Source organism: Anser cygnoides, chromosome 7 (assembly GCF_040182565.1).
Source record: "Anser cygnoides isolate HZ-2024a breed goose chromosome 7, Taihu_goose_T2T_genome, whole genome shotgun sequence".
NCBI lineage: Eukaryota > Metazoa > Chordata > Aves > Anseriformes > Anatidae > Anser > Anser cygnoides.
This window is the reverse complement of record NC_089879.1, coordinates 20,173,677-20,186,108: the sequence shown is the minus strand read 5'-3', so window position 1 is coordinate 20,186,108 and position 12,432 is coordinate 20,173,677. Positions and strand designations below refer to the sequence as shown.

Sequence of the window (12,432 nt, the reverse complement as noted above, 5' to 3'; positions counted from 1 at the left end):
GGAGCTACAGGTGGAGATAATGATAGACTTATCGCATTATATATATATATATATATATATATAATGCACAACTATTTCTGTTTGGAGAACTCAAATACCTTACCCATTTTTCCCTTTTCTCCATATATTTCCCAATAGATTGAAAGTTTCAAACAGGTGCAAGCTATTGTGACAGAGTTGATGGAACAGTCAGGGCTATAATTCTGAAGGCAAACTAGCTTTTGGGTTGAACATCCCTCTGCGCCTTGCTGGCCACTGACTTACTGATCAAGTCGAGCATTAGGTAAACTGATTACATCCTGCTTGTAAAGTCTAGCCTACCAAAACTAAAATACTTAGTGGCTGCTAGAGAGGCATAGCTTTATGTTCAGTAAGGAGAGACCCCAATACATGCTCAGTATGTAGTGCTCTAAGTGCTGTTCTAGGGAAAGTATGGGGTTTTACGAAGATGCTATATCCCTACAGATCTGTTCAGCGTAAGCACTGCACCTCATCTATCCCTTCAGTCACACCTTGCTTGAACAAGACTATAAGCCTTCATCTGAGGGGTAGGCATCTGCTCAGTGTGAGGTAGGTGCTATTCTGTTCACTGTACCTCTGTTTGTGCCTCCCTGCAGTAGCAGTCACACAGGACACCTTCAAGGATGACAGCTGTAGGAAAAACAGGTAACAAACAAGCAAAAACCAAATACATATACTTTATTGTGCATAGCTGTCTGATGAGCTAAGCCAGCAAATGACAAAGAGAGGTCACAAGTACCTTCTTTTATTTATCTGCCACGCAGCCCATCAGGTTCCTCCTTGCTCTTGTGGGCAATGGCATTATCAGAAGAGCTGGAACTGCTTTCATGTTGCTCATCCTTCTCTTTCCATGTGCCAGTCAATGCCCATTCCAGCTCTGCTCTACACCAGAATCTGTAAGGCTGCATGTAAGGTTGGGGGAAAGGAGTCTGAAAAGTTTAGCAAGTTGATTCTGTGCCTTCTGCTGGCAGTGTGCGGGCAGGCACTGAGAAGGAAGCACAAGGTGTTGATAGGGCAAGGAGAGGGCTCCAAGATACAACATCTCCCTTACTAAGCATACAGGTGACACTTACTGAGCAGCATGGGGAAGATTTTACCCAGCTGCCTTCCTCCACAAGCCTTTCATCAGAGCTGAGACCCTTGCTGCTGCTCCACATCTAGGCGGAGGGGGCTCTGTGGAGCAACGGTAGCACTCAGTTATGCATCTCATGGACTTCACTGTGGCTCTTGTGGCTGCCTCCATTGTTTGAGGGATATTCTCCCCCCCTTCCCTCCTTCTAACAAAGATTCTGATTAATGATCGCTCATTCCTAATTGTCAAATTTCTTTTCCTTCATCCTGTGTCTAATCACCAGTGACAGAAGCCATTACGCAAATGAGAGCAGACGACTTCTCACAACTGTTCTCTTTGGTAAAAGCCTTGTAATTTAAAGCTCTGATTTGTAGAGGAAAGCTGCGTTTCCCCAAGGCGTCCGGGCATCTGTTCCACTTACACTCCACGAGCCTCTACTTCCGCTCCCTCCCCCCACAATTAGTCCTCTGCTTGCAACAAATATTTGACTTTGCGAGGCAGTAATTAGAACTTACTTTGCATGTGTTTGTCACAGTAACGTCTCTTTTCCTTTCCTTGAACAGGAACTCCTCCTTCACAGCACCAATACAGAAAATCACCCAGGGAAGTCAGTGCCTTCAGAACTTCCTGAGACTCTGACAGCAGAGGTGCTGTCTCCCAAACAGGATGAGAAGATGAGGACCATAAAACAGTGCGAGGAAACCCCTCGTGCACATGTGGCAGAAAGGAGTGCCAAGGCTGGAGTGTGCTGTCCCCATTCCAGGGCTTTAGACCTGAGTAGCAGCTGGCTGTGTTCAAGGTCAGCTTGCTCCTTGCTAAGAACTGCCCTAAAGAAAAGCAGCAGTAGCTTTGCCCAAGGCCTGCCTTTATTTCCCTCAAGGGCTGCTTTAAAGCCGAAGGTCTCACCCCTCCCCCCCGTGTTACACTGCCCCAGCATCACAACTATTTCTGCACCTGGTCCTATTCCTTCTCATTTCTGACCCTGACAAGGCTTCACCTTGGACCCATTAAATGCCACAGTTCGCATACCTGTTTCCTCTCTTTCTCTCCACAACCCAAGACACTTCTGAGCTTTGTGGTACTAGCCGTGTATGTTACTCAAGAGGGACACGTACAAAAAAAGACTACAAAATCAGACACATTCAGGCAACTAAGCTCAGAATAACAGAAGCAATTGTGTGTCAAAGAGATGATGATCCCAGCAGGCACGGCAGGGAAGGGTGAGTGCCCATGGCCACAGAAGTCTTACCACTTGTCTTTCCTACTCCCTCCACATTCAAACTATCCCTTGAGGATGTGAGGAGACTGCCAATCATGGTACCCCAGGGTCAGACAGCTGTCTCTGTCTCACCACCACCCCCAACATCCCTATCCTCTGTTCAACTTCTCCCCATTTTACTACACATTAGAAATTTGGGCTGATTTTGCCAACAATGTTTCACTGACGGTTAGATGCTAAAATTGATGTAGTTATCACCAGCATAACATGATCTGTGTCTTAGGTTTGTATAGAGGACTCCACCACCCAAGGCTGCTAACAGGGAGCAGAGTTACACGAACAGGAAACCTCCCACCAAAATCACCTTGACTAAAGCATGAATCAGATAAAGGCTCAAACAAAGGACGAGATATTCCAAAGGAGAAACAACTGATGGAACTCATTAGACCTGACCATGTAGTTTGCTCCATTGGTTTCATCAGCAACCAGAGCATAGTGACAGCATTCAAGTCAGCAGGGAGAAGAATTTGTTCCTTACCTAACATTCGTCATTTACAAAGTTCAAAGATATCATTTTATTCCCAGCTTTCCTTCCAGGCTGATGGGAGTAGTATGGGGAAAAAAATCATGAAGACACAGTAATGCAGTTGGTACTGCTGTTTTGAAGGCAGCTTTGGAGACCAGCAGCCTTCAACAGCGAATAACAAAAAGTGAAGTTAGGCTGAAAAGTATCTCCATACACACACCTCCTTATACTGCTCTCCTATACAGCCACTCACAAAATGGAAGCCACACAGTTCTGTTGTTCAACATTGGTTGTATTTAAGAACTACACTTCAGAAGGTACCGTGTGTTTGTCACACCCCACCCCCTGCACACACACACCCCTAGCAGAGAACACACACAGCTTCCCAATACCATGGCAAGGGGCATTGAAAGCACAAGGTGAAAACGGAAGGGGAGAGTCAGTCCATCAGTGCATTGTAAATGAGCTTTCACAAAGTCAAGTGCAGCAAAAACTGTTCAGACACTTAAAAAGTTAGACCTTTGGCAAATAAAGATAAAAAGGATCCTAAAGTTCTGTAAGTACCATTCTCTCTCCACATGGGATGTGAACTCCCACCCTGAGCTTCAAGAGTTGATGGTGCCTAACAAGTAGTACTGGAGACTACTGTGTGCTGAATAAATAGCAGAGACGGGATTTCATTTGAGCATCTTTCAACCAAGGCCAGAGACCGCACGTATACCCAGGATTCCTGGGAAGCTCTTGCTTTTGGCCAGTCAGCAGCCTTTCTTCCCCACATGCCCAAAGGCTGAGCGTTGATAAGCATCCAGCTGAGTGACCTTCGTTTGGATCTAACCACAGCTCTGGATAGTCTGCAACAAATAACACGGCAGTCAGACTACTCGGTGACATGGACATATTTCTTAATCAAGGGCCCTGTAGCTGCCAATTACACTTAATTTGTTCTGACCTGTAAGCAGCCATAAAACTATCCCCCAGGACTTCCTGTTCAAGAAGTCCTTCACCTTTGCGCGAGAGAAGCTCACAGCAAGAGGTACACGAGCTGTCCCAGAAAAAGATGGAGCCTGAAGCCAAAGGCAGAGCACTTCTTGAGCACCATCTTCTCAACACTTATCAGAATACCATGTCAGGAAAAAAAAGGAAAATAATGGGAAGTCTCAATAGAATGTTTGCTATTCTCTGCAGTAAAATACAACAGCTTCTCCCACCTCTAGCTCTTGGGATCCATTACAACTGCATCAAATATTCAAGTCCATTACACTGCCCCAAACCAGGAAGAGCAGTGCAGTGGACCATGGGGAATAAAAAACCGGCCTCCATATGAGCCTAGGGCTTCTAGTGGCAGAGGTGGAAGAAAGCAAAATAATTTTTTAGGATGATTGCCAAGGACTCAACCATAAGCTCCTCTTGTTCCTGTGCCCTGGTCTTGCCACTTCCCAGCCTGCCACATCAAGCCCCAGAACACAAGAAGGATCAAGATAAACTTAACCACATTAAAACAGAAAGCCCTGACCTCTTTCAAGTGACTGTACAAGGAAGGGAACCACACACTGTCATGGATTAAACTGATGGACAGAAGTCATACAACATCACACAAACATGCGCACAAGTGCGCAGCCACACACACTCGAGTTCTTGCAGTTTCAGTAAAAAGGGCACTTCCCACGTTAGTCTGAGGAGCCAGCACCCCTGGTGGGGAGAAGGGAGGCTCTGTACCTGTCTGACATTGTCTTGACAGTCTCTCTCTGTGCCCCTAGAGATTTTTTTTTTTTTTAAAAAGATGTGGCTTAATCATTCAAGACTTGAAATTTGGCCTGGCATTTATGCATCTCCCTTCATAATGCTTCATCCCCTTTTAACCACACTACAGCTCCACAAGAGTAGGAGAGAAGCCTTCACTCCCCAAAACTGCTGTCAGAATGAAGGAGATTTAGCTAGACTCCTACAACACAGACATTTGGAGAGCACAGGATCTGGTGCTCACATACTAGATGAATTCACTTCTCTCCCTCTGCCCTGTGCAAAGTCCCAAGCATGAAAGTCTTGCGTTGAAGAAATCAAATCATTTGTCCAGTTGCTCATCACGCACAGGCCAGCTCACATTTTCGTTTCCACTATAGAAAAAGGTGCCAGAGCTGAGCATGGCTAGGTCCTCTAATAACAGAGAACTGTGAAACCTATCACTTTCCATCTTACATCCGCTGCAGGCACCAACACATAAACCCAGCCAGGAGGCCCAAACCTCATGAGGCTGAGGAAACAAGATCAATCTCATTTCCCCTCCAAGCTCTTCTTCAAATGCCTGAAAATCCTGAAGCAACACACCCGAGTGCCAGAAGCCGTGCTCCTTGTTGTGGCAAACAGGGTAGAGGAAGGGGAAAAAAAACAAGTTAGTGAGCATGAATCCAGCTTCCAATAAGTGCAGACTCGTTCTTGGGAGGTTCTGTTAGATGACAGTGAAGGATGAATGGGGTACTAATGGTTTTACAGTTCCAGTAGCCCCCTTTGTTGTAGTGGGGCAGGGACAGGGATGGGCCAGGAAACCCATCAGTCTGTTAAGTGCTGCGTGCAATACTAGCGCTCAGTATCTTCCATTGCTTGTGAACAAAGCAGCTCCAACATCAGTCACCCGGGGCAGCCAGGCATTAGTCATACCGTCCTTTAATCATCATATTCAACAAGGGACCGACCTGTTCAAAGCAAAAACACACTGTTAGCCAGAACAGTTACAAGTGGCAATTGCACAGCCTGCTTCTCCCACATCAAGACAGCTTACAAGCTGAATGGCCCAGGGCAGAGGATGTCAGTATGCAAACTGATCCTAAGGTACACTGAATCGGTTTCTAGGTATCTTCTAGATAACACACTAGGGCACCCAGAGTTCTCAGTCAACACTCAACTTCAGTTGCCACCAAACATCGCGTGCGTAGCACTGGTTTGAAATGTTTTCACTTCCCAGCACAGACTTATGATTTCTCAGTAGATGCTATTAAAAGGAGGCAGTAGGCATCGGTTGCTTTTTGCAGGTGAAAGAAGGAATATTCTTACCCACTGAATCCTCTCTGGTCTTTGGGGTCACCTGCAATGAAGGTTAGTACTAACAGATTTGCAAGGTTTTGTTTCCAGCCAAGACCACTCCTATTTCTCGGCTTCCTTCAGGCAGCGCTTGGAGGAAGAACTTCAGCATGCTATGGTGGTAAGATAACTGCAGAGGAAAGGCCTGACCTCATGCTACTGAACTAAAGAATAGTTCCTGCACAGTGGTAAGGGAAATAGACCACAAAAGCATTTCTATTCACATCCAGTATTTCCACTTTCAGAATAACATGAGATCTTCAAAAGCATGTATTAGTACTTTAGCGTGCTGTTTTTCTGAAATACCAGTTGGTTAAAATTGCAGAAAACGCAGAGATGACTGGGATGTGTTAAGGGGGAAGCACATGACTTTACTGAGAAGCTGTTTTCCAGTTTAACAGATTTGGATTCAACAGGTAAAATGGTTTTAATTTTCCTCAAATACTGGGTATTGTTGCTGCATAGGAGACCTGTGACAGTTTGAGAGTAACACTTCTCTGGCAGCGCCCAAAGCAAAAATACACCTTCCCCCATATATGAAAACAGTTATTCCACTGCCTGTAGTTTTTCAGAATTTCAAGTTAAGGAGTTTGCTTTTTTTCTAGCCAAAGGACATTCTGAATACAGCATGAAGAACCAGTCACAGCAAAAGAGGAACACTGCTTTCTCCTACCCACGCTGTGACAATGCCTGCAGAGCCAAATAAGCAGGTATCTTGAGCTTTGCACTAACCTACAACCATTTCAACAGCAGCGATTATTTAGTTCTCTTTTGTACCTCTTGTGGATTTCCTAAGGCTTCTCCCAACATCTTCTCAATGTTCCTCATTATCGCCACTTTCTGATGAGCCTTTAATGGATATTCAATTCTCTTTGGGGTTGGGGCGCCCTGAAATACCAAAAGCAACTCATTGCATGCTTATTGAATTGACAGGTTATTCCACCTTCTCCCAGACACCCAGCTCTTTGCATACCACAGGAAATACAGAAAGTAGCTTTCAACTTTCAAGCACGGGATTTGGAGCAATTAAGTTATTGCAATGACAACATGTGCCAATACAGCTCTATCTGAAAAAGTACACTGGAACAGATCTACCCAAGCTGCACAGGAAGGTGCTTGCACTCACCTTGTACCAGAAGTTCACAGTGATGGTAATCCCGCCATTCAGGAGAGACTCAATATGGTGCCACCTGCACGGACACAGCAGGGGGGGAAAAAAAAGAGAAACTATTGCTACAGCTTATAGGCAAATATTTAATGAACATTGTGTGTTCAAACTGCATTGGACAACCCTGACCCTACACATCCACCACAAAGGCCACAGAACTTCTGGAGAACTCTCCTTATTTAAATACAGACCCTTTTCTTGCATGTCAGTAGAGCACACACACACACAACAATGTAGCATCAGGCAGAATTACCACTCCCATCCTAAAGATAGGAAGCAGATTGGCCCAAGTTATCACGGAAAACATCATACTTGTTGGAATGGCAAAATTTTCTTTACAGCCATACCAAGAGTTTAAAGAGAAGAACCTCTGTTAAACCTGTTTGCTGGTCACAGCACAGTTCCCACCATCCTTCTTACCAGTACATAGGTATGTATAGTACATCCCCCGGACCCACCACCGTCTCATAGCCAACCACGCTCCGGAAGTTTGGAAACTTCTCGTAGTCGGGATTGTCAAAGTCCACCTAACACAAGAAAAGAGTAAGAAACTCAGGAAAAACTTCCTGCAGTGAGAGCCCTCCTTATTAGGTCTCAGTATGAAATCCTCCTCATCTTTCCTTTATGGTTTTTACATCCCCATTTTTCTTAATTCCATAGCAAGCTCCTGCAGTATCCTCAAAGTGCCACCACCTCAAAAGGAGTCCTGAAATTTGTCTACAAGCAAATCCATCTTTGACCAAGTGATCAATGAACCAGAACAGAGGAAGCAGCAGCTGCATGCCAGTTTTTGTTTTGTTTTTTTATCAGTAGGAGACATTTATAATCCTAATGCTTGCACGTTAGGAACTGAAACAAACAGAAACTCCTCCAGTTCTCCCATCTGTTCTCAATGTTAACAGATCTGAACTCTGGTGTTTCCAAAGTTCAGAACTGGTATGCAGCTTTAATTCTAGCATAGCTTCTTCCCACCTAGCATCTTCATAAATGCCCTTTTTTCCCCCCAATGAAGCCGAGAACAAATCTGCTACTCTCACCTGGCTCTGTCTGTCACATGGATGGTGCACAGGATAAGGGTAGAGGCATTCAAACTGATCAGGAGGGAAAAGGATACACCTCTTGTAACCCTTAATCTGAGCAAAGAAGTTCTGCTGCTCGTCATAATGAGCTGGTGTCACATTCCCTACACAGAAAGGGCAGAGGATAATCAAAACAAGGCACTCATGCAGTTATAAGAGACTGAAGCAAGTTATATTCCTTGGTAGAGTGAAGACAGTAAATATACTTCCATATATCAAGAAAACTAAGCAATGAAAATGACCCCAGAAATGTTACAAACTGAACATGGCATCAGTCAGCCTTTATTGAGCAGTTGCTACCCCACTTAACAATCGCCATTCTAAATCCATATTCAGCAACTTGTGCTCTGCAGGACTAGGATTTCCAGCTTGTCTCCATGAACAGCAGATGGCAAATGTTGACGGGAAGTTTTTTCATAAAACAATGTTTAGCTGATAAACTGTGGAATGGACTTTATAAAATTATTATTAGTCTAGAGGAGTCTAACAGCCTGATTTTGAAAAACGTCCTAGTAGTTTTGCAAAAAAAAGAGGAGTAAACAAATCCAGTCATTGCGGCTTCGTAACACAACTGCCCCTGCTCAGCCTAAGGCACTGATTATGAAGCTTGACTATCACCACTAGATGTTAAGTTTAATCAAATCTTAAAATACAGCGAGTCATTTCACACCCCTCTATTGTTTTCAGGCTGTTTGCCAATTCAGATATTGCTCATTTGGCTTTTTTTTTTTTACATGTGTTTTCAATTAAGATATATTTTAGAATTAAGATAACAGCTAACCCCATAACTTCATTAAATAGATCACTAGTACACACTGGTTCACAACAATCCCTTGTTGTTTTTTTTTGTGCAGAACCTGCTGATAATAGGATTTTTGTTGATCATATTATGACCTACATGGAAGTGTTGATGCAGTACTTTTAAATGAGGTTCTCTCTTCTCAGCTAGAAAAGCACGTGGCAAAGACAAACTGCTGCAAGCTGAATATGACTTAACACAGAGGGGAAAAAATACCTGCAGTCAGAACTGAACAGCCATGAATTGCAGGGTAATTATAACTGGACATACGGATGTGACGGCCACATTGATTATAGGCCAGCCCACTCCACAAAACTGTGTGCATTCCTGGCCCAGTTGTTGAGATTACTTTCTACTGGAATGCTCTCCTTGTCAAGTGCAGTAGCACCTCTATCTCCCCAGGCACCTGCCTATGAATGAGTCTCCACATGGATTTGGAACTCTACTTTATCCAGTTGTATTAGGGTTTATCCATCTTCAAGTTCTCCAGCACCCTCCATTCAGTTCTGAATTGACAGAGAATTCCTTTTTAGCATGGTGCACCAACTCAATTTAGAACAAATACCTCATGGAAGAATCAATGTTTCCTCCGGTGGAGAAAATCTCGTTGGGGTAATTGGTCACTCCTAAGAAAGGCCCAGAAGGCTAACTTTGCTCAATTTGTAAACTCCGACTCCAGGCATTTAAAATCTACTGTATCTGAATTGTCCAACGAAAAAACAGGTTTCAAAGTATGATTAGCTATCACTAAAAACCCAGCCCCGAGAGCATCACACAGAGCCTTTCCGGGAGCAGGAGATTACCTCCAGGCATTCTCAGCAAGCAGGCTATTCCTTTGGGGTTTTTCTTCTCTTTTCAACGCGCATTGAATTGTGGCAACAGTACCCTTCCAGCCAAAAGCTTTAAACTGCTTACTTGGAAGGAACATTCAGAAACTAGTGCAAAATTAACTTTAAAAGACAAACTTTCTCCCCTTCTCTAGTAACAGGAAGCCACTTACCTTCCATGCCAATAAGAAGCAAGTTAGAAGTCAGTTGACCCCAGCCACGTTTCCCTTGCTGTTTGTTAATCCAGTTCCAGTTGAAGCCAAGGAAATCCACCACAATCTTCCTTCCAACTGTGTCATTCAGGGTTTGCTGCAGATATAGCCTGTATTTCCCCAGAGGAAGGCAACAATCAAATGTTAAGCATTGTAATGAACATAAAGATGCATCTCAGCATCTCTTCAGAAAGACTTTAAAAACAGAGAGTGAGAACTTCTAGAGATTCTGTTCTATCAGCACCATAAACAGCTGTGGAAAGGAAGAGCTTCCAGAAATCCACAAGCTTTGCCAAATGATTCTCTGGTACAAAATGGAACAGAACACAACTCTGCATGAACAATCACTGGGGAAAAAAATCAGAATTTTAGATCAAGAACAACACCTCACGGTGCAAGAGGAAGAAGCCCTTACCAGACTGGCCACTATCAAGTACCAAAAACACTCACGAATGATCCCCAGATAAATGTCACCGCTTCCAGTCCCCTGCAATGAGTTACCTCATCTACCACAAGCGTGTGAGGGCAAAAAAGTGCTCAGGAAACACAGCATGTTTCCATCAAGCCTTTCCATCTGTAACTAAGCTCCTCTACCAATAGCATAGTCTGCCAAAACCAAGGGATGTGTAGAGCCTTCTCTATCTAAACCCTGCCACGGACAGAGAAGAATCTCTGTAAATATACAATTTGAACAGTTTTGATTATTTAAGTGCATGGCCTTCTTTAATTGGATAATACAGTTGTAGTAGCTATGCAGGAAAAGCTTATACAAACGAAAAGTTTGAGAGGTTTTTATCAACAGTCACTGAAGAGAAACATACCTGGTACATACACCTGCAGAAATGGAGAAACTTCCACATATCGCTTACCTCTCAGCACTCCCTTTTTGTTGTATTTCCTGGAGTCTGTCCACGAACTCAGCAAACTTCATCTCTTCCCTGCTCGACTTGGGTTTGAAATTCTTAAAGTTGGCCATCTTCTTCTCATCATAGTACAAAAACTTGTGTGTGCTGGCACTGTACACTGAGAAGTCCCCATTGCCAATGTTTTCCTGGAGGTAGTCCAGGTCCCATTTGAGAGCAGGATAAACCAGATTAGTATCTGTCAGCACCACTGGCTCCTGGAGAAAAACAGGATGTTTATCAATTCAAAGACCTTTTGAACTCGCGAACGATCGTATTTGTTATTGCAACCCCAAAAATTCTCTTTGAATGTGGGCAATTGGAAAAGGCATTTAGTGTGATGAGATCCTTTATCCAGACAGAAAAATGCAAAATACGATAGGAAGTTTTAAAAGAGTGGTGGCCTGCTCCTGCAGCAGGCTCCTAGCAGCAATGGGACAGGTTCCGCTATCTACTTGGCTAATCTCTGACACGCGAGGTTAGACAAACACCGTCTGGGAACTGTTTTAGGGCTGCTTGGTCCTGCCACGTAGCAAGGAGACATTGTAAATTCTGCCTGGTCACTTTCAGCTACTAAGTGGTAAATGTTGGCAAAAAGATGTTTTTGAAGATGGAAAAAGAGACAGTGCTCATCTCTGTTCCTAGAGAATCACAGATAACCCACAGCCACCCAAAACCTGAAATCTTTTCATTGCTCCTATGTTAAAAAAAGAACCACTTTTTTTACACAAAGGTAGCCACCTGCCTCCTCGTGTGTACACACCGAGAAGTAAAAAATAACAACAGCTGCTCTGCTCCCAAGCTGTACACTCACAACCTCCCTTCTCGCAGGTTTGCCTCCCCAAAACCTGCCAACCTTACCAAAACCAGACCGCGTTTGTCCTCCGGAGCCACCAGAAGCGCAGCTACCGCCATACAAACTCCACACCTGCGGCCGCTCTCGTTTCAAAAAGCGCAGACGGCAGCCCGCGGTTCTACCTAACGTTTCCGTGACTTCCACCCAACGAGAAAAGAACGCGAAGCGCGCGTTTGCCCGCAGCTCTCGCAAGCCAGCGCTGCCGAAGCGGCGGCGAAACGCTCGTTATAGCTGAGGGGGACGGGACGGGACGGGACGGGACGGGACGGGACGGGACGGGACGGGACGGGACGGGCCCCGCCGCACCTCGTTCTCGATGAGCTCCTCGGCGCGGGGGTCGCTGTGGCTGAGCCGCGGGATGGGCCGCGTCTCGAAGGAGTAGCGGCGGAGCTGGGCCTCGCTCCAGCCGGGCCCCGCCGCCGGGCCCTCCCGGCACCCCGCCGACGACGACGACGACGAGGAGGAGGCCGCCGCCATCGCCGCCTCCCACCGGGAAACCCGGAAGTGGACGGCCGCCGGAAGCGGAAATCGCCCGCCCCTAGCAACGCCGGAAGCGAGGGCAGGGGCACCATGGAGACGGGCGGAGGGAGCGGCGGCGGCGGCGGGCAGCGACCCCAGACGGGCAGGGCCGGGCCGGGCCCGGCTCACGGAGCCCGGGGCCTGCGCTCGACCCCGC

The 12,432-nt window shown here is 45.5% G+C and overlaps 1 protein-coding gene and 1 long non-coding RNA gene across 3 annotated transcripts; one reads left to right on the top strand and one right to left on the bottom strand.

Annotated features, from left to right (window-relative positions):
- Nucleotides 1–208: 208 nt before the first annotated feature.
- On the top strand, nucleotides 209–1,787 carry LOC106029744 (uncharacterized). The gene is made up of 3 exons (XR_007165344.2): nucleotides 209–283; nucleotides 618–666; nucleotides 1,657–1,787. It is a non-coding gene; the product is annotated as an uncharacterized lncRNA (long non-coding RNA).
- A 1,322-nt stretch (nucleotides 1,788–3,109) lies between these two features.
- Nucleotides 3,110–12,280, bottom strand: HIF1AN (hypoxia inducible factor 1 subunit alpha inhibitor). 2 transcript variants are annotated; one of them, XM_048069282.2, is made up of 8 exons: nucleotides 12,063–12,280; nucleotides 10,868–11,118; nucleotides 9,960–10,108; nucleotides 8,119–8,264; nucleotides 7,502–7,608; nucleotides 7,040–7,103; nucleotides 6,691–6,801; nucleotides 3,110–5,528 (listed from the first exon to the last, which is right to left on the bottom strand). In XM_048069282.2, exons 1-8 carry the CDS (start codon nucleotides 12,231–12,233, stop codon nucleotides 5,484–5,486), a joined length of 1,044 nt encoding a protein of 347 aa, XP_047925239.1. In that variant the 5' UTR covers nucleotides 12,234–12,280; the 3' UTR covers nucleotides 3,110–5,483. The 2 variants fall into 2 exon arrangements, with proteins under 2 accessions (XP_047925239.1, XP_047925240.1); XM_048069283.2 differs by lacking the exon at nucleotides 12,063–12,280 and adding an exon at nucleotides 11,762–11,953.
- Between the last annotated feature and the right edge of the window lie 152 nt (nucleotides 12,281–12,432).

What these genes read in the sequence shown, in the direction of transcription:
- HIF1AN (XM_048069282.2), bottom strand. Translation starts at nt 12,233, where the DNA reads ATGGCGGCGGCCTCCTCCTCGTCGTCGTCGTCGTCGGCGGGGTGCCGG. An exon ending in CAAAAAGGGAGTGCTGAGAG is followed by an intron (nt 10,109 to 10,867) that starts GTAAGCGATATG and finishes GGGGAAATACAG; the next exon opens with GCTATATCTGCAGCAAACCC. An exon ending in CTATACATACCTATGTACTG is followed by an intron (nt 7,104 to 7,501) that starts GTAAGAAGGATG and finishes GTGTCCGTGCAG; the next exon opens with GTGGCACCATATTGAGTCTC.